This window comes from Strigops habroptila, chromosome 2, assembly GCF_004027225.2.
Source record: "Strigops habroptila isolate Jane chromosome 2, bStrHab1.2.pri, whole genome shotgun sequence".
Lineage (NCBI taxonomy): Eukaryota > Metazoa > Chordata > Aves > Psittaciformes > Psittacidae > Strigops > Strigops habroptila.
In genome coordinates this window covers 6,828,892-6,849,472 of record NC_044278.2, presented here as the reverse complement: position 1 = coordinate 6,849,472, position 20,581 = coordinate 6,828,892, and the positions used below count along the sequence as shown (strand labels likewise).

General features: G+C 46.8%; 1 protein-coding gene across 1 annotated transcript; it reads left to right on the top strand.

The window, feature by feature from the left end:
- Positions 1 to 1,157: 1,157 nt before the first annotated feature.
- Positions 1,158 to 11,305, top strand: DRD3 (dopamine receptor D3). The gene is made up of 6 exons (XM_030471732.1): positions 1,158 to 1,439; positions 6,373 to 6,485; positions 7,610 to 7,752; positions 8,828 to 9,024; positions 9,927 to 10,272; positions 11,109 to 11,305. Exons 1-6 carry the CDS (start codon positions 1,158 to 1,160, stop codon positions 11,303 to 11,305), a joined length of 1,278 nt encoding a protein of 425 aa, XP_030327592.1.
- The last annotated feature ends 9,276 nt before the right edge of the window (positions 11,306 to 20,581 follow it).

The window sequence follows — 20,581 nt, the reverse complement described above, 5'->3', positions numbered from 1 at the left end:
AACAACCCTGGGACAGCAGCCTTCATAGCCCTGGAAAAAATTACCCTCTAAATCAACAAAGGATAGGTTCCTGAGCACAACCACGAATCCACTGTAAGAAAAATAAATGCTAAGTACCCTGCAAGCATCCATCCATTATTTCTTCCCAAACGACAAGTTGGTTTGCTCTTCAGAGCAGGAAGCGCATCTTGTGGCCAGGCATGGAAGAGACAGAGCACATTATGGATGAAACGAGGGCAGCAGTGGTAGTTGAACTTTGGCAAGGTAGGCAGGGCACAAGCAGAGCACTATTTGAACAGAAGGCCTGGGACAGAAACATGTTGCAGGAAAATAGTAATTCAGTAGGTGGTGCTTAGCGCCAGGGTTCAGGAGCCTGTTTGAGCACCATAAGTGTGGTCTCTCTTCCGGAATGCTGAGCACCCAAGTGCATGAAGTTACTGAAGACCTTTTTTGATGAGGGAAGGAGAAAGGGTACTTCCCAGAAGAAAAGATGATAGGTCCAAGCTTCTGGCCAAGCCCTGGTTTGGGTAAATGTGTTGTGTTGCCCTCAGTACTACAAATTGTCTTAAAGACTGTGCTCTTGCCCAGCTGGCTTGTACTGTGCTGTGACTTTGGTGTATCTTGAAACTACTGCTGCTTTCCGTGTATCTGTGTTGGTTGGTGAGATGCATCTCTCACACACACTGAGGAGGTGAAATATTGCATTCTTCTCTTGGCTTAGATTCAGTGAAAAACTAAACAGGCCAAGCAAGACTTTAAACAAAGCTCTGCTTATATATGAGCAGAAGAAAAAAAGACCTCCAGAACTGGCTTGAAGTAGCAATTCATAGGAAAGTATAAAAATCATACACCATGTACAAAGGGTACTGTTCTCCCCTGCTTAGATATTAGGAAAACAAATCTTCCCTGTGAGGGTGCTGAGGCGCTGGCACAGGGTGCCCAGAGAAGCTGTGGCTGCCCCATCCCTGGCAGTGTTCAAGGCCAGGTTGGACACAGGGGCTTGGAGCAACCTGCTCTAGTGGAAGGTGTCCCTGCCCGTGGCAGGGGGTTGGAACTGAATGAGCTTAAGGTCCCTTCCAACCCAAACCATTCTGTGATTCTATTTTAGAGCTCTGATTTTCAGCCACCTGTTTCTTCATCTTCACAGCAGCATCCCCATGGCCCTCTTCACAAGAGCCAGCAGTCATCCAAACACCACCAACCCCATTCCCTGTGGAGCAGACAACACTACGGAGCCTTACCTGCCACACTCACATGCCTACTATGCGCTCTGCTACTGCATCTTGATTTTGGCCATCATCTTTGGGAACGTCCTGGTCTGCTTAGCTGTGCTGAGGGAACGTGCCCTGCAAACCACAACAAACTACCTGGTGGTGAGCCTGGCGGTGGCGGACTTGCTGGTGGCTATTTTGGTGATGCCATGGGTGGTGTACCTGGAGGTGAGTTGGACGGAGCCTTGGGCAACATGGTCTAGGGTGAGGTGTCCCTGCCCATGGCATGGGGCTTGGAACTACGTGATCTTAAGGTCCTTTCCAACTCAAACCATTCTATGATTCTATGATTAGCAGAACTTAACCACAGTACGAGTTTACCATGATACTGCATGTGTGATCATGTTCGTAATGAAGTCAGTAGTAACATTTAAGCTGATCTGTGTGGAGCAGTGCTGGAGCTGGCCTGCAGGATGTGTACAGTTAGGTTGTGTTACATCAAATGATTAAAAAGCAGGGAATAAGGGGGGAAGCAGAGGAGGGCAGCCATTCCAACAAGACAGATTAGTCTCTGCAGTTTGGTGTCAATTAAAAACGTATTATTAAAACTCAAATTTGATGTTAGACTGGAGTAGTCCATCACCTCAAGTATATTCCAATCTTTAATGAAATCACAATATGCTTTTGCATTAAACTTAGCACTCAGTGTGGACAGGATGAGGCTGAGGCACATCTGTGGAGCAGCCTCTGCCCCCATGCAGTACTGTGGTCACAATTTGTGAGCACTAATGTAACCCATTCAAGATTTATTTCCATCTGTGGAGCTCAGATAATCAAAGTAGCTGATCCAAGAGTCACCCAAACAACAGGCAGAAGAACTCACACACATCCCAAACTACCACTGCCAGAATTGCACAGTATCTCCTAGAGAACCAGACTGCAGGACTCCAGCAAGACTAAGATTTAAAAAGCAGTCCAAAGCCATTTAGATATTTGCTGCTGTTTATGGATGAGCGATGCTACCAGTGAAGCAGAAATGGCATCATGCTTCAGTACACTATGGGCCTAGAAATTGCCAAGAAATAATTCAGTCTCCAAAACCATGTACAATACCTATTCACCTACTGAACGTTTGCCAAACCAGACATCTGAGACCTGGCCATTATTTATGGAGAGCTAAAGGTGGATGAATACCTCAGATTAAAATGTCACTGTGAACTTTGTGCTTACACTCAAATTTTAGAGCCAACTGTGGCCTGGACTTCTCCATAAAATTTGTCGTTTTATCAATCATGCAGACAAAAACTGTATCTTTCCAAAAGGCCTCTTGGGAAGGCTGTGATAGAGCAACTATAGGAACATTTTATAGCCTCAAAATCCTCATCTCCACCTAATGAAGTTTCTGGCACAAAAATGCATCAGCACTGTGTCTAGCAATCTCCTGGGGTCAACAGGTAGGTCTTATATGCCAGTTCTTGTTGCCCAGTTTCTTTACTGATCTCTGATTGCTGTGGCTGGTGCAACTACTGCCTCACCAAGGTGTTTTAAGAGAGTGGCTTTAGGGTATCCTGGCCCACTGGAGTTTGATGGCATTAAACACCATCACACCTTATAGTCATTGTGTAAATGGAGGAGGACATGTAGCAGCATGACCTGAAGCATCCTTCTCATCTTTTCACAACATCCAGTTCTACCTTCAAAAGGAAAAAAAGTTTCTGAAGGTGATTGTCCAAAAGGGAGGCAGACACTGAGTTTACTGCAGCTCATCAGCAGGCCTGACCGTGTGTGTGCTCTTAGTTATCCCACCATGCAAAACCATAAGCAGCCATTTCACAGCTGCAGGGAGCTAACACCGCCCCCAAGAAGAACACTCTTAAACATGAAACACTTCAGTGAGCATGCTTAGATGCATGACTACTAGGATGCCTGTCATCACCTGATACAACTTCATGTTCCTACTTTCCCACCCATGTTTCTCCTCAATACGGCCATCATCATATGTATCTGATTTACAGACATTCTTTTGTTTATTTGGAAGAATCAGGAGAGTGATGGATTTGCATAAGCTTATGAATGCACAGGAATTTCTTAATTTTCTTTTTTAAACTGGAAGACCTGCTTTAGGGTTGGAAAGTTTAAAATAACAATAACTGCAGTTTTATGGATAAAGCAGACTGTTCATCAAGAAAGATGAGGTGAGAACCTGACCTGAATAGTCTTTAGGAGCTTTAGCATTGTCTTTAATAGAGCCAGGATTTCAACCCGCCCTATATTCCCATTTCTGTTGCATATGCACTGAGTGGTAATGAGAGACTGCATCAGCTCATCTCTCTGTGGTTTGCTCTTATCAGCTGTAAAGAAGACATTTGACCATCCATCTCACCCAAGCAGTTGTGAGGATTCATTCAATTAATACCTGTGATGTGCTTTGAGATTCCCGGACAAAAGGCACCAAAGGGATAAAGAACAGCTACCCTGCCAGCACATGAAAACAGAATGCACACTAGGAAGTTCTAGCTGCTGTAGCAAAGATGAAGCAGAGCAATAAAAGGAATAGCAGAAATAGAATTTTAAAGATTATTAACAAGCCCTATAATAAAAAGGCTCTTCTTCATTATTAAATTCCAGAATAAATTCTGGGTTTGCATACCCTGCAATATTAAATTGCAGGTAAATATTAACTGCTTCACTGACTTCAGCAGAGCTACTCCCCATTTTAGAATTTGAGGCTGGTGGAAGTGAGGATGGGTTTTAAGCCAAACATTTTTGATCTGCCAAGCATCCTCCAATACAAGCCACAGCTTAGTATGCAGGTGGCATGGTCTGAATACATCATCCCTAGAGGGTTCCCTTCAAAGCCATTCCCACCAGCACCTTGAGTTTTAATGGTTCACATTCTTGGGCTTAAAACCTGAATGTGCTCAGGACCTTGGAAGCTCCCTTAGTTAAGTGCTTGCACATCTGCTGGGCTAGCAGCAGATGGCTTTCATGCAAACAGCTGGCACCAGCTCCTGGTGAAATATTCTTTCAAACCTCCAAAATCACACAAACACTGCATTGCATTTTGCCTCACGCTACCAGAAACACCCCTCAGTGCAAACCACTGCAAAAGCTTCCAGCAGTTACAATTTTATATATATATATATTTTGAGGTGGTCAGGCAGATCTCAAAAATCTGCAACTAAAGCAAAAATGATGAGGGGTTTCTTCGAAAACTGAGAAGAAAAGCTTAAAGAGTTTGTGTTTTGGGGTTTTTTTTCCCCCTTTTCCTGCTTTCTTAAAAGGAAAACAAAAGAGCCCCATAAGTATCAGAGAACCGAAGATGGAAGCATAGTTCTCCACTGCCTTTTGCAAGCCAATTCCTATTTCTCTCCCCTTCAAGTCCCCTTCCATTAGGGTTTCTAACGGAAGACTGTCTTCTTGAGTACCTGACTTGTGACACGTAGCAGCTGGTTGCAGCAGGGAACAGCCTAAAGACACAGCACACCTCAGCAAGTTTCTGTGCCAAAGTGCTGGCACACCAAAACCATTTATATTTTTCAGGATTATTTCTTAAACAGCTCTGAAACAACTGGCAACGAGTGAATTCTGTATTTATACAGGTGCTTCTCTCTGCAGAGAGCCACATCCTTCCTAGGCATCAACACTTGTTGCAGGGTTGACCCACTGCCTTAGAAGCCAAGCTTACTTGTGGCACCCTCTCCTGCTGAGCTGGGATGGGTATTTTTGAGTGGGTCTTAAAACCTCTGAGGATGGAGCCTGCTCAGTCTCACCAAGCAACTGGCTTCACTACCTCACTGTCCTCATGGTCAGAAAGTTCACCTTCATCACCCACTTGCACCTTTCTTTCAACTTACCCCTGTTTGCTGTGAAAACCTGACCCCAGCTTCTTAGTAACCTGTCTCCAACTTTCTTAATAACCTCCCACTAGGGGACTGCTGTTACTCTCCTACAAAGCACCTTTTCTCCAAACTGAACAAGCCCTGTTCCCTTAGCAGCTCCTCACAGGACAAGTGCTCCAGCGCTAGGGACTGTCTTGGTGGCCCTCCACTGGACTCACTCCTGTTTATCAATGGTTTTGCTGTACTTGGGCCACAAAACAAGTGGTTTTGACTTGTTTAGACCACAAAAGTCCAGTGGTCTAAATGTAAGCAGAAAGACTAGGAACCAGTGCCAGTTCCTGATAGCTTTCCAGGATCCAGCTGAACCAGCAGGATCTATGGGGTTGAACACTGAAGGCTTTCTCCAAGCAAGGACTTTCCTCCCTCTTTCTCTCATTCCAGCACAGCATTAGATTTGTTTGCTGTACTCATCTAACAAGCTTATCTGTCGAAAGCAGGCTGCCTCCTTGCTCATCTCCTACAAGGAGGGAGTACTGCGGCAGACCACCTCGCTTGAAGCCAGGCTATCATCCCCCAAGGAGAGCAGTACAACACAGTGTTTGGAACATATTGTTGTCAACTGAAAATGTTATTATCAAGAACTCAGTGGCTAGGCCAAAAAAACGCATTTCTCCATCACAAAGATTGGTCACAGCTAAGCTTTCATGATTGCACACTTCAGATTAAACATTCAAAACCACCAGAACAAAAGCTCAACACGGTGGCAAACCTAAACCCTTTATCTGAATAGCTTGTGAGTTCTCACTCAGATCTAATAATCAAAATGTGTAACTGAGATAAGAATCCAAATAAGGTTTTAGAGAAGCCTTGGGTCTCAGGTCTCTCTTTCATACATAAATGCATAAAATTTGCAGCACTTTTCCAGCTCACTGCCTGCAAGAGAACTCCAGCAGCTAAGCTGAGAAACACTTTCAGCCCTTAGATTTTCTCAGATAATCCTTAATCAAAGGCTATATACAGTGATACCAAATTTAAATCAATTTGTCATGCTGGGCCTTAAGGAAAGGGATAGCTGCCAACTATTTCTTCTCCCTCTGTAAGGGTAACTAAAGGGTTGAAACTGAGGTGCAGCTCCTTCTTTGCAACCTACCGCTGTGTTGTCTTGCACGCAACACAGGTGCCTCAGTTTCCCTCTGCACATCAGAGTGGATATGAACTCATGTAGCTGTTGAGATACTTGGAGGAGACCACCTCCTTACACATAACTTATCAGAACTCTGCGCAGAACAAGGCTGACACTTTTGTGATTGCTGGTGCAGGTGACCGGAGGAGTCTGGACCTTCAGCCGCATCTGCTGCGATATCTTCGTCACCATGGATGTAATGATGTGCACAGCCAGCATTTTAAACCTCTGTGCTATCAGCATTGACAGGTGAGAGCCAACAGCATCCAGGGGGATAGTCTGGAGGTGTGGGACAACCCCGTACCTGGCAGGGACAAGGAAGTGGGATTTGCACAGGCAGCATTGGGGTGCTCAGGAGTACAAACCTCCCTGCAAGTCTGTAACTGCTGCTATTGCTATCAATACGGCTTGGCCCACCACATGCTAGGTGTCTGCACTTAAGGGCAGAGAGGCACAAGCAATAAAACATCACCAGTAGGCAGTGAACCACATCCTCATGCTTCTTGAAAGCAGGAACCAGAATTGGTTATCTAATTCCTATTGAGTCTCAAAAAAGGTTTCTCCTCCTGGAGACCTCACTCACGAAGTTTTAATGGACAGAGTCCTGCCATATTCATAGGGAGGGGATGATGATTATTGCTTTATAATCTTCAGCCTTGCCCTACTTTTCTGCATCTTAAAACTGAGCCTATTCAAAATAGCCATGCTGAGGGCTGGGAGCCAAGACCTTGCTGCACATAGTGCTGTTAGGACCGAGAAGTGGGGGAAGGAAAAAACACTGCATGCTGTACTTTTGTGGCTCAAGGGTAATCGTACAAAGCAGCTCTCAATGCTGGGTTGTTCTGGCGTACCAGCCCCCAGGATATCCTAAAGACAAGTCTCCCGTGCCTTCCAAATCCCAGCCTTGCTGAGCTGCACCCCCTGAGGCACCCTGGCAGCTGAAAGCCCTGGACACCCACCCATGGGCAACTCTGTCTGTCAGTAAGGTCAACACCAGAGCGGGCAGCTGAGGCACAGAGTGCAGCAAGCTGTGGTTGCTCCAAGACTGCTCTTTCCCAGCACTGCGCATATAACCTTAGGGGTTTCCTGGGGTTTCTAGGTCCATCTGGTATCCCAAACCTTGTAGCTTCACAATGCCAGCAGATCTGCAGTGTTTTTCTGCAGTGCTGCCAACTAACTCTGATTTCCTCTGTTCCTCCTCCCAATGCCCCACTTATCATTTCTGCAAATTGCTGATCCCATCATCTGGTCTCCTTTCCTCTTCCATTTCTTTACCACGTTCACCATCATGTTCCCTACGTGGCTTTCATTTCTCCTTTTAAAACCTGGTCCTTTTCCTCCCTCCCTCTTTCTGGAGCTGGTTTGGCCCACAGATACACCGCAGTGGTGAAACCAGTTCAGTACCAGAACAGCACTGGGCAGAGCTCCTGCAGAAGGGTGTCTCTCATGATCGTGATTGTCTGGATGCTGGCGTTCGCAGTGTCATGCCCTCTCCTCTTTGGCTTCAATACTACAGGTAAGTGACATCCTTGAACAGCAGCATCCAGTTAGGGGCTGAAAATGAAGCTGCCCTGTGTACAGGCAGGTCATTTAACATGGGTCCTGCACACTTGCCAAGCTGCAGGAAATTTTAGGAAACTGGAAAGCACACTACGGAGGGAAAAATCTGGTGCTTCAGAGCACGTATGCTCTTGTCTATAAACTTGCCATTTACTCAGGCAGACACTGACTATTGCTCTGAGGACAAATCTACCTTTTTTACTGCCAAATCAATGCCCATCAAAGCATCCAGGTCTACAGATCCCCCCAGTCTACTGGGGGGATTTACTCAGCACATACAGAGCAAATCTCCAGATGTGCAGCATATCCAGTACACAGACTTACTGCATCTTGCCGATATCAACAGGTCCAGACACAGTTTTAAATGCGATACAGGACAGATTTCTAAACAGCAAGGACTGCATATTGGCACTGCTTGTGAGAAACCTCTTTCCCATCCAGCAGGCTGTCTGCTTCCTCACCTAATCCCTTGAGGAAAGCAAACAGTTTAGCCTCCTCCTTGGAAGCAGGTTGGTCTCTTTTCCGTCACCTAAGGCAGCCCATTCTCCCTGGAGGCAGAGGGGCAGGAGAGCCTTCCTCCCCTCTGAGCCACAGGAAGAAGTCCTTTGCTCCCCATCCATCCTCTGTGAAGTGCTTGAAGCAAGAAGGGAACAGGGGGTGGGAAGTACTGCTGTCCCCCCCTGCCTGGTCCAGACAGATGGGGGTGAAGGCACACCCCTGCAACCAGACAGCTCAGAGGCTGTCAGAGGAATAGGAGAAAGGATGGGAATAGACATGAGAGAAGAAAAGCAGGCAGATCCATGCTGGGTCATGCTAAATGGCCCTAGGTGGTCCCTTTTAGGCATCAGTTAGGTGAGTGGGTAGGGCACAATTAATTTGCAACAACAGAGATAGGAGATACTTGCACTTCTTAGACTTTGCCTTTGTCCACCAGCCACCTTTCAACTTGCATTGCCAGTGCACCAGAGCCCCCTTGTACTAAACCAAGGCAGCTCAGCCACTCCTTTCTTTCTCTCTCTTCTCCTCCCCAGGGGATCCCAGTGTCTGTTCCATATCCAACCCCAGTTTCATCATCTACTCCTCTTTGGTGTCCTTCTACCTCCCCTTCCTGGTGACCCTGCTGCTCTATGTCCGGATTTACCTTGTGCTAAGACAGAGACAAAAGAAGCGAACCCTCAGCCGGCAGGGCAGCCACAGCGCCAGCACCGAACCGTGTTACGCACACAAAGTAAGATTCATATGACTACAGAAGGAGCTGTCAAAAAGGGCAGGGCATGCATCATCTCTTCTGCTTAAAGGGTCAAAGCACAGAACAGAAAGCATAAAGAAGGGACATGACATGTTTTCATTCCATCCCTCACTCACACACCATGATATTTGAGCTCCAGTTAAATGCTTTTCGGCCCTCTAGAAAGAGGATGCTCCCTGTGTATCTCTGCCCTCTAGAAACAGGGCACAGGCTACTTCAATATTTCTTCAGAGCAGGGCTTTTTCAGCCATGCAGAAGTCTGGCTAATTTCTTCATTTATTGATTTTAATGTCTTCATTTATTGGTTTTTGCTGTGTGAAGCTTTGTTCTCAGGGCTTCACAGGCTTTAACCTAGATTATTTAAAAAAGGAAAAAAAAAAAAAAGAGAGAGAAAAACCAAACCAAAACAACTCTTCATCTGACAGACTTAAGAGGTCAAAATGCTCATGGTGCAGAGAGTATTTGTTCCACTGACCTTTCTAGATGAAATATCTGCAACCATGGGAACCAGCACAGTGGTTTGAAAGGGATCGCCTGGTCACGAGCATCCACTTGTTTTACCCCTTTCTCACAGTGAAGAGGCATTAATAAAAGGGTGGGGATGTTGAGGGGAGCAGGGCCAACACAAAAATACAAGTGAAAGGTTAGCAGAGCAGGTGTTTCAGCTTTTCCTGTTCTCATGCTTCTCCTCAGTGGGATGGAAGCAGAGACTGGTCCAGTGCTGGTTCACCCCTCTGATAAGCCAGCTCAGTCCAGAGGATAAGGCACAAACCTAAGCAGCAAGCAGGGCTAAGGATGACTCCTACAACTTTCCTTGTCATCCTCCGATCCAATGAATGGTTTGCATGGTTCCCAGTTCTTTTGTGAATCCTCTTTTGCAGGAACACTTGGAGAGAAAAGCTTTGCCAAACAGATGCCAAGGCACCTTTCCCCCCTGTCTCCCACTCAAATGCTCAGGCCAGGAGATGTCTACCAAAAGGAAGTTGCTGACTATCCTCAGCCTGCAGCGGTACCGCAGCTTCTGCCATGAGGCATCCCTCACCAAGACACCCAGGACCACACAACACAGCAGGCTGGAAGAGAGGAGAAAGAGTACCAAGCCAGGACTGGAGGTGCGGAGGCTCAGCAGTGGCAAGACCATCAGCTCTTTGAAGCTAATGCACCAGCAGCCCCGGCTGATCCAGCTTCGGGAGAGGAAGGCTACACAGATGCTAGCTATTGTCCTGGGTGAGTGAGAGCCACTCTATTTAGTGGGGGGCAAGGGGTGATGCTTTGGGACTTACAGGAGCAAGGAATCTCCTAATGCAGTATTGAGATTAAAAAAAAAATGCAAGCCAAGCCCAGACTTCAGCTTCACTGCACCACAAACTTAGGAGAGACAGAGATGGGGCATTTAGGGATCTAGGGAAATGCTCTCAAATGTTGAGAGCCAAGTATGTTAGTATTTTATTTGCTATGTTTTGTTACCCTTTTGTTTTAAATCAGTGGCCAACAATCCCTGCTAGAGGCAGCAATAGCCAACAGCTTTGCTTTCCCATTTCCTTTATTATAAAGGAAATTATTATATCCTGCACATGCAGCAGCTCTCAGGTCCAACTACAGAAGGGGAAACTGAGGCAAGGAGCAGCAAAGAAACCAGCTCATAGAGCTGGATAGAGAAACCAGGAGAATGGTGCCCCAGTCAGCTGCCAGAGTCACCAGGCACACTGCTTCCCCTCATTAACTTGGTAGTAGCAGGGAAGTAATGCAGCCGCATTGTAACTGTTAAAAGCAGCTAAGGCAGCAGTCTTTCCCTCCAAGTTGTGGCCACTGTCTTTTTGTCAATTGAGGCCACTTCTGAAGCCACATCCATCAATATAGATAGTTGGTCCCAAGGAGCCGAAGCTCTTGCTAAGTCCCTCTATCTCAGTAATAAATGTCACCTTCATCATCTACCAAATGCAGATACATGCATGGAAATAGTGAGAGGATGGAGGGAGAGGACACAAGTCAGTGCCATCTACCTTTCTGAGCAGTTGTTTCTGTAAAGTCCTGGATTGTTTTCTCCCTGTGTTTAAACCCAGGAGCATTCATAGTCTGCTGGCTGCCCTTCTTCTTGGTTCACATCCTCAACACCCACTGCCCGTCCTGCCATGTGCCCCCAGGGCTTTACAGTGCCAGCACCTGGCTTGGCTACGTGAACAGCGCCCTCAACCCCATCATCTACACAACCTTCAACACTGACTTCCGCAAAGCCTTCCTCAAGATCCTCTGCTGCTGACCGCGGGGCTGGCACCGGGCTGCACGGGCTGCGGTTTGTGGTACAAGTGCTTCCCACTTCTGGGAAAGGAGCAGAAGACACAGAGGCAAACCAGTGAGTCCCTCAGCACCGGGCACCGAGAGGCAGACCCAGGCGTGCAGTGGAAGATCAGCCACCACAGTGCACATGGGACCCAAGCAGACAGCATCTCTTCTCCCTGCCTATGTGCTGGGGATGCATTTGGCTTCCCAGCGCTGAAGCCTCAGTCTGCAGAAGGCACCCAGCTCATGCACAGCAGTCCTAACAGAGGGCAGATCATGACCTGGTTCTTAAGGATCCTATCCCTTTGATCATGAGCCAACTTAGAAACAGAGCACTGATAGAGAAATGACATCTTTGTTGTCTCTGTCAAAAGGTTTGCCTATAAAACTGGGTCAGTCTCAATGCTTGAGTAAATTGCCCCAGTTGCAAATGAAACCTTCCCTTGTGCTGCCAGATTGTATTTTATTGCTCCTTGCAAGGTAGAGAGGTGGCTACCATCCCTCTGGCAGGTCAGGTCGCATGAAAAGTATAGCACTGTCACAGGTGTCCTTTCTCTTCCTAACCCAAGGACCAGTGACAGATTGGCTGCTACTTAACTACCACACACCCAGTCATCTACTGGGGCCACTAACTAAGGAACAAGGCTCCAGTCATGCCTGCAATAGATTCAAACCTGTTTTTTTCACCTGGGGCTGGTTGCATGCACCTTGCCTCTAAATTTGTTCATGGTCTCTTTGGAACCAATCTCTGTACTCCTTTCCTCATCAGGAGCACTGCTAGATTATGGGTTTGTCTTGTCCTGTTGTGATATCTCCTGTTTCAGCCCATGCCTGGGGGAGAGGTTTCAGTACCATCCCTCCCTGTAAAAAAGGATGCGTGCCTCAGGATCAGACCCAGGACTCCCTCTGGCTCCCCTCACCGATATACCTGTGAGCACGCAGAGCATCCATACATCCCAGCTTCCAGGAGCTGGCCAAATACAACCCTGCCACGGTCTCCTTTCCCAGCAATATTTTACAAAGCCATCTCCAGTAGTTCCTAGATGAAAATACTGACAACTCATGCTATGCCAGGTAAGCTGGTCTCATGTCAGGGCACTCTAATGCTCTTCTTGTATAGACAAACCTGACCTGGGACAGCCTCCACACATTTGTCTCATTTCCCCCCCTCACTGTACTGGATAAGAGGCTCCAACTCTCACTTCCAAGACCAGGCTTAGCTGTGCTGTTAGCCACACTTATTTGACAGCTTTGGGTGTACCTGTGTGTGTTGTCTCTGCCTGTGTCCATGCCAAAGCTCCTCATCCGGGAAAGGGCTTCCTCTCTTTCCTAATATAAAGCCAAACCCATTCTCTGCCTCTGGAGCACATAGCAGAGGCCTAGCTTCTTCTCTTGTTTGTCTGGGCTTTGAGAGAAGATGCTCGTGGACAGCATGTGTTGTTTGCCTGGAGGGGGGTGCCCTCCGTACTGTATTGTAACTGTTAATCTAATAAAACACAGATGTAATTGGAAGGTTTGGTACCTTTGTGGTGAATGCAGCCCTTCCTTAAGCCTTTTCTCACTGGTAGCCCTCTTAACACTTTCCCTGTACAAAATGATCATCTGCCTGGAGACCTGTAAGAGGTCTTCATTATTACTTGCATTTTACTTGTAGCTAGGAAAGAAATCAATGGCTGTTTTAAGCACTTCCAGCAGATGAATGCTGAAAATATGGTCATTTTCCCAGCTATGCCAGGCAGGCGTGTGGTGCTGCTTATTCCATCTGCTCATAGGTGCTGGGCAACATGGGAGCTACTGAGCACACAGGATATTGGGGGTATCAATCGAGTGAATCAACCTGTGGACTGATTGCTTCTCAAGTAATTCTCATTAAAATGCTTCATAACACAGATCACCAGAGACCAGTTTCAGTTGCTTTATGTACACACTTACCAGAAAGGTGGAAACAAGGAAAAAGATCTTTTAAAGCGTGGCTAGGTCTGTTTCAAGCCCTGCCCTAGCATCTCTCAGGTGCCATGTTCCGTCTGATCTTACCTGAATTTGAACCTGTTCTTCAAACAGCAAATCCAAGGTGACTCAGGACAAAGGTGAGGAAAGGGAGATGTGACAGAAGACCAAGCAGTATTTTGGTACCCGCACACCTCTGAGGGATGGGGAAGGTTCTATATCTAAGTACATGGTCCTTTATTTAATAGTTAAGATTTGAACTGTAAGTCACAGAACTGACAGCAACCTCTTGAACTATAACTATGGAATAAAAGAAAAAAGGCACCACAAATCCCACCCACAATTACAATAACTCCAAAAGAAAACAGTATCTCTCCCGCCCTCTCTCAAGTACTGCTTGAGCTCCATGCCAAGTCTTATTATGGACATGTGAACGCACAGGAAAGGCCAAAGAACAGAAGCAATCAAAGGTGCAACAGGTTGATGCCCCCCCATCCCTCCCCAGCAAGCCAGAGGGACAGCTGAGGAGCCCCCCAGGACCTCTGCTTCATGCGCCCCCACTTATTACTGGCAATTGCATAATCCATACTCTTCCATTTTTTAACTGAAATGCCTCCTCCTGACCTTCATTTTCAACGTTTTCATCTTTGCTGTTTAGTTTTTGACTCCCCCCCCCCACCTGGCTCTATGACTGGCTGGAAAAGAAGAGGTGAGCCCTGACTCTGTGCTTTGCTGAAGAACCACAGGCATTCATTTAGATGCTGATATTCACTTTAGAAGAGCCTTTGGAGATTGCAGAAAGCTTCTCTCTGGCAAAGAGGAAGAGGGAGCTCAGACACTGCCGCAGGCTCTAAGTGTTTCCCAATGTCAGGAGACCTGCTCTGACAGCGTGGCTGGGCAGACGTGCAGGCACAGCAAAGGGTCCTGAAGTCTGTGCTCACCTTCGCTCTGCTCCACCAGGCAGCAGGAATGGGCTAAAGTCCGCTATGCTGGATGCCATTTGTAAATGAGCCAGCAGACAGAATAGCCAGGAAGCATCTCTACTGTAGCTGAGGAGAGTTAAGCCCCTTTGGAGATGAAGGAAAGCTGGCAATACCCACTGGGAACAGCAGCCACCCCTGCAAAGGTACAAGGCAGCCATCCAAGTGCTGCCTGTCTAGACACAATTACAGCACGCCTGAGAAATGGGCTGAAAAATACCATTTATCCCCTGCCTTCACCATTTCTCCAGACAGACGTGTGTCCCAGCTCACAGAGCCACAAGCTCTGACTGAGCTTGTGTGTGCCAGCTCACGGAGCCATAGGCTCTGTCTGAGCTGCAGGAGCCCAGGCAAACGAGGATCACAGTGAGTTATGCTTGCTCAGGTTAGCAGGCACATGCAGCACCGCACACCAACATGGATAAAGCTACAGAGACCCTGGTCTCATCCACATGTCATAGGGGTACATCAGTGGTAGCTGTGACATGCATGCATCAAGTTTGCTGCTTCCACCTGTGATGCTGCAATGTGGGGACCTCTGAGCAGCACAACCCACCAGGGCATATGTGTGCACTTTCCAGTGCCCTCCCTAGAGGGACACAGGACCCTGATGATGGCTGCAGCTTGAAGTGCTTTCATTTTAGTGCATAAAACAGGTAAACAAAATGGCTTATGAATCCATAGCTCAGAATAGGAGGTTTTGCTGAAGAAGTGACAAGAGCCTGGCTCTGGGCTGGGAAGGACAGCCATCCAGGCAGCAACCTGCTCTCCATGGTGCCTCTCAATCTGCAACCTCTCTGTGCAGTAGCCGTGATGGTAGAGAGTCTTTTAAGATGGGTGCTGATTGCCTGAAAACAAGGCAAGGCAAGGCAAGGCAAGGCAAGACAACCCACCCCAAGCAACTTTCAGTCACTCACTCCTAAAGCATGCCAAGCAGAAATAAGCAGAGAGCATCCCCATAGCTCACCACCACCCCTTCACAGACCACCAAAACTTTCTATTTAGGCTGCTATATAGTGGCTATCATAACCCTTTCTGCAGCTTGCTTGGACATAAGGGCAAAAAGGGATGTCCAAAGATCAAAGCCCCACATGTGGGCCATGGTTCTTGGCTGCGTTCTCAAGGGCTACAATTTACACTTCAGGTCTATCAGCAAAAACACAGGTTACCCAATTTACTAAAACCTTCAATGGTACCAGGCACCCAACTGAAGCCATCCAGAGCTAAAATCAGCAGTTCTTACATCAAGTTTTACATTGTAAAAGGTAAACAGAGAAGAAACCATTAAACACTCACCCCTTTTGGAGGTAGCAGCAGGCACCAGGTCACATAGGAGACTTTAAGCAGGAGAGCACAAAGGTGCATGGGGCAGAAGGTAAAACAATCTTCTCTGAAGGAAAGCTGCCCGTTGGGAAGGCAAGGATATGACGGAAGAGGTGGGTTTCACCTGCTGGCATGGCCCTGATGCTCTGCAGGTGATACTGCTCAGCTAATATGCCCCAGTGCACCTTGCAGCAGCTGTAGGACATCTTGTGTTAACAATCCCAGCTGCAGCCACACATTAAAAACCACTTTTGCCAGACTACAGCAAGGACAAAGCAGAGTTTTGCAGAAATTTAGGGGATGGACAGGCCAGCTACTTAGCTGAGCTCAGCTGGACCCTGCTGGTGGGGCTAAGCATGAGTGGCATAGTAAACATAGAGTCTGCTGTATTACAGCTCCTCTGACAGGGATCAGAGTGACCTGGGGACCTGCTTCCCACAGCTGGGGTCAGCACAACCTCCTAAGGCTAGCAGCTCCTCTGGAAGGGGCAGCCCTGTGCAAGACAGAGCTTGGCTTAAGCTTATTTGCAAAGCAAAGCCCCATCTCAGCCACTGTTACTGATGTGATCATTCTTGAAGATCACCTGATCAATGCCAGCATTTTGAGGAAGGATCAACAGGCTGCAGGCTGCTGATTCTGATGATGCTCAGAAAACTACTAATAGGAATTGTGGACACCTGGGGGATGCTGGTACCGATCTGATTAGTTTCACCCAAGTGTGTGATGATTTGCCCCCAAAATGACGGGCTCTGGCAGCCTTCAGGCTAAAAACACTCCTGGCTGTGAGGGGTCTCATCTCCCAAAGAGAATGGGCACATCAGTTCTTTCTTAGACCAGTGCAAGCATCCCAAACCTGAATCAGCCTTTGAGTGAGCCATTGAAGGGAACTTTTTCTTATTTGATTGTAATAATGAACTAACATAGTTGTCATCTCCTGGTGGTATCTTATCACCTGAACTGCTGCCTTAGGAGCAAAGGAAGGCTCACAAGGCTGCAGGCAATTCAAGGTGTGAGGGACTCAAAGCAGTACTTCTTCAAAGTCAGCACTGGCTGCTACATACATCTTGCTGAATGACACTGAACAGTAGGTAGAAGATATATCCCAGACCAATCCGGCCTCTCAAATGCCACTGATCCAGCTGTGCTGTTACTCTCTAGTCAATCTCAATTCAACACAGAGCAGTCACCTTTCTTGTTCTGCTTTCCTGGCATCACGCATGCCAATTCCTTGGTTTCATACCACCTCAAGCACCAGAACAGGAGCCCATCAACTCTGATGCCAACCACACCTTTCTCCAATGGGGGTGCTCTTTCTCCCAGGCCTAGGTGAGAAATTCTCCTGAACTTCTTTCATGATTCGCTTCTTGCCAGACACTGGTCTCATCTCACCCCTGAATGCCTCAGGAAACGCGAGGCAAAGATAAAGTAAACCCCTAGAGCCAAAGCAGAAAACGAACATAATGAAAAATTAATTTCAGTATAAGGATTTAAGCATCTCAGCAAGACAAGCACCAGGCTGCGGTACATTTGGCAATGTGGGGAAGACCTTTCTAGTTCCAGTCCCTGGGGACTCTTGTCAGCTTGAATAAGTTTCACCCCACAGCTGTGAGCACGGCAAATTGAAGAGCACAGATAAAGGCTACTTTTCACTGGGCAGAAGCACACTTACATTTCTTCCATTTCTATCTGCCACCCTATGCCATGGTGGAAGGGCTGTGATGCAGGTGGGCTGCTCACCTTGCTGTGCCCCAGCTGAAAGGCACAGCATTTCTATCTGCCTGTGAGGGACAGGCAGAGGGAGATGGGCAAATGGTTAACGCTGTAGGCCTCCCTTGAATGTCTGTGCACTGGCTGCAGGGATCAGGAGAGCCAGGTGTCAGGATGAGTCCAGCACCCAGTCTCAGGTCTGAAGGCCACTAGCATTACTCTGTATTCTTTTGCTTTTGTGAGCAGGAGTATAGCAGCCATTGCTAAACTTCCTGAACAACAACAGAATGCTGCTTCCTCCTCAAGACATGTGTGAAACAAGGGATGCAGAAAGGGACATGCCAGTGTCTTCTGCAACTCGATGTTGGCAATGCCGCACTTGGACGTACTGCACAGCTCCCACTCCTTTCTTCCAAATCCTAGTCATCCTGTTTGCCTATGGCTCCTTCCTCCCAGACGGTCCATCTCCTGCTCCCTTCCTTGAAGATGCTGCATCTCTTTGAAGGCTTCGGCTGCCTGCCAGTCTCTGTTCTCTCCCATCCCAGTTCACTCAGCTTTGTCTGAGGAAAGCATCTGTCTTTTCTAAGGGTCGGTTTCCTCAGCTGTTTTTTGGCACATAGTAGCATTACATTTGACATTACACTGTAGATGGTTCCGTTCCAGTCTGGAAGGGCAGCATGAAGAGCTCAGGACAGATTTGTGGCCTCTGCTGACTTCCTGCAAGATGTTGGCTACATCACTTCAATACCTCCCCTGATTACCTCATCAAAAGGCAAATAAGCTGTTCTCCTGTGGAGGGAGGCAGTAATGAGCACAGAAAATTGCCACAAAGCCAGCTTCATGTCATGCTTTGTGATACATGTCTAATACCTCAGAAAGGCAGTCAGCTCAAGAGCTGAAGGTCACACACACAGCACTGGAATGGGTCCAGGAACCCTGCAAAGGACCTTGAAACCACTCCTTTCTTTTGTGAAAATCTGTGCTGGGCCATTATATCTAAAGACCATAGATTACAGATCTTTTCTTGACCACCCATCTGCAAATCAACCTGCTTTGCACATACAGACAGGTGAGATACACCTTGTAGAGCCACAGGCAAGATCCATAGCCTTTCCCAGCGCATTGGCCAAGCCCTTGTCCGGAAAATGCTTTGCACTGTAGCAAGGGGATAGGGAAGACAGGAAGCAGGCTAATCCTGAGCTGTCTGGCAGATAGAGAAGCCTCTAGTTATCATTTCTTTACATTCTCTCCCCATCACATAGTTTCTGAAGTTGTCAGGCTGAAGTTTGAGATAACCCTGGTTAACCAAACAACCCCTTGTCATCCAAACGTGCTTCCCAAATGGCTCTGCACAATGTTCTGACACACAAAGGGCTGACAAACAGCGCAGGCTTTCTCTGAAGTTTTGGAAATGATGGGCAGTGAGCAAGGCCAGGAGCTGGAGAAGGTACATCCGAAGTGTGACAGAGCATCCCACTGTGTTGCACCTTCACCTGACCAGTCTAATTAAATCATACAGGCGATAGATGTAGAAGTAACCAGGCAGTCCATCATCACCTCACTGTGAGGCAGGGAAGGTATTGCCTTTCCCTGCCAGTATGCCACCGGGGAGGACACTGTGCCCTCTGACAGATGCCACTCACACTGGCAACAGCAGCAGCGAAGCAAGAACATTTTGCTGCAGGAAGATGTTAACCCCTTTTGCGCCAGCACCAACTTTGCCAATCTAGATCCAGCTTCTCAAAGGGATTTAACTTCACTCTCTTTTTGTTTGAAAAGTCCTATCGTGCCTACAGAATGTGCTTAAGGAAAAATGGTTACGTGCTTGAACCTCTTCAGTAGTCTGAAGAAGCAAGTACTGCATTACCAGGAAAGGGATGAAGTCCCCAGTGAATTATGTAGATCACCCCAGAGTACTACAAATGAGACCATCAAACTGGCCTGCACCATCATCTACTTTGTGTATGCATTCCATAACACAGAGGTAACCTCTCTGAAATTACTAAAAGGAGGGTTTAAACATTTTATTGGGGCCTTTTGTCATGTCAGGTTATAAATAAAATATCAACAGGGTTCAAAAAGGAAAAAAATAGCTATCCGATACTTAAAAACACCTTTGAAACACCCCTGCAACCAATTTTTTTATGCATAAACCCCCCATGATCTGAAAACCCTCTGGATTTCAAGGATGTAGAAATAAATAGGACACCCTGCTGGAACACTTCCAGTCTTGGGCAGCTCCTGCAATCCTATAAAGCCACAGAAGAGCAGAACTAGAAACTGCCAAATGAGACTTGATACAACCCATCACGGACACCTTGTCCTTGTAATTCAGAGAATGAACGTGTGGGGGAAGAAATTACATACCTGAAGGAAAGGAGAAAACATTTTTGCCATAAATCAATTTGATTTTTTTTCCCTTAACCCATTTTAAAGCGAACCTTTGAAACTGCTAAAGAGTTGCAATATTACAATAGCTCTGAAAGGAGTAAGTTACTGAGCAGAATAGCGATAAGGAGGCCAGAAGGGCACAGGACTTAGCATTTAGCATGCAGCCCTGCCAGTTATTCTCATCAGAAACACGAAGGATTTTTAATTGCCTTCAAGGGAAATGTTACACTAAAAGTTGTTAAGTGAAGGATGTTCCAGGCTCTGATGTTTTTGTAACACACCATCTCTTTTGTATTCTGCTCTGCTCTTTTGTATTCTGCCATTTGGGGATGGATAGCAGTCAAGGATGGTTTTTGCAGTCTTCATTGCTAAGTGAAGTTAATTTAGCACAGAAATTTTTCCGCTCCTTATTCATTTCAATCTTCACTACCCCATGAAAAGTTAAGTTCTTTCATGTAGTTTTCTTCCCCATATTAAAGCAAGAATAAAATACAAAACATTGCTTACTTTTTTACAAAGTGAACTAGGAAGTCCAAAAGATTGAAAACTTGGGTAAATACAACACATTAATCCTGAAACAGTGCAGTTCATTGCTGTTTGTTAGACAATAAGTAGATGTAGGTAGATTTTGTCCAATAGGAAACTGTTCGCTTTGTGCAGCTTTGGTACGTGCATGCACACACATACAAGCTAAGCAGAGAACAGGAAAACCTGACTGGAATGACTGGAGACTGAACAGGAACACAGCAGTATGGGAAGACCGGAATGCCAGAAGGAAGAACAGAAGGTTATTGAGAATGGCATGTTATTGGCACTTAGCTTAGCAAGTCACTAAGATTGCAGTATAGCTACATGCAGCTTCTCAGGACACCCAGGTTGGGAGACAAAGAAAAATGAATAAATCCTCA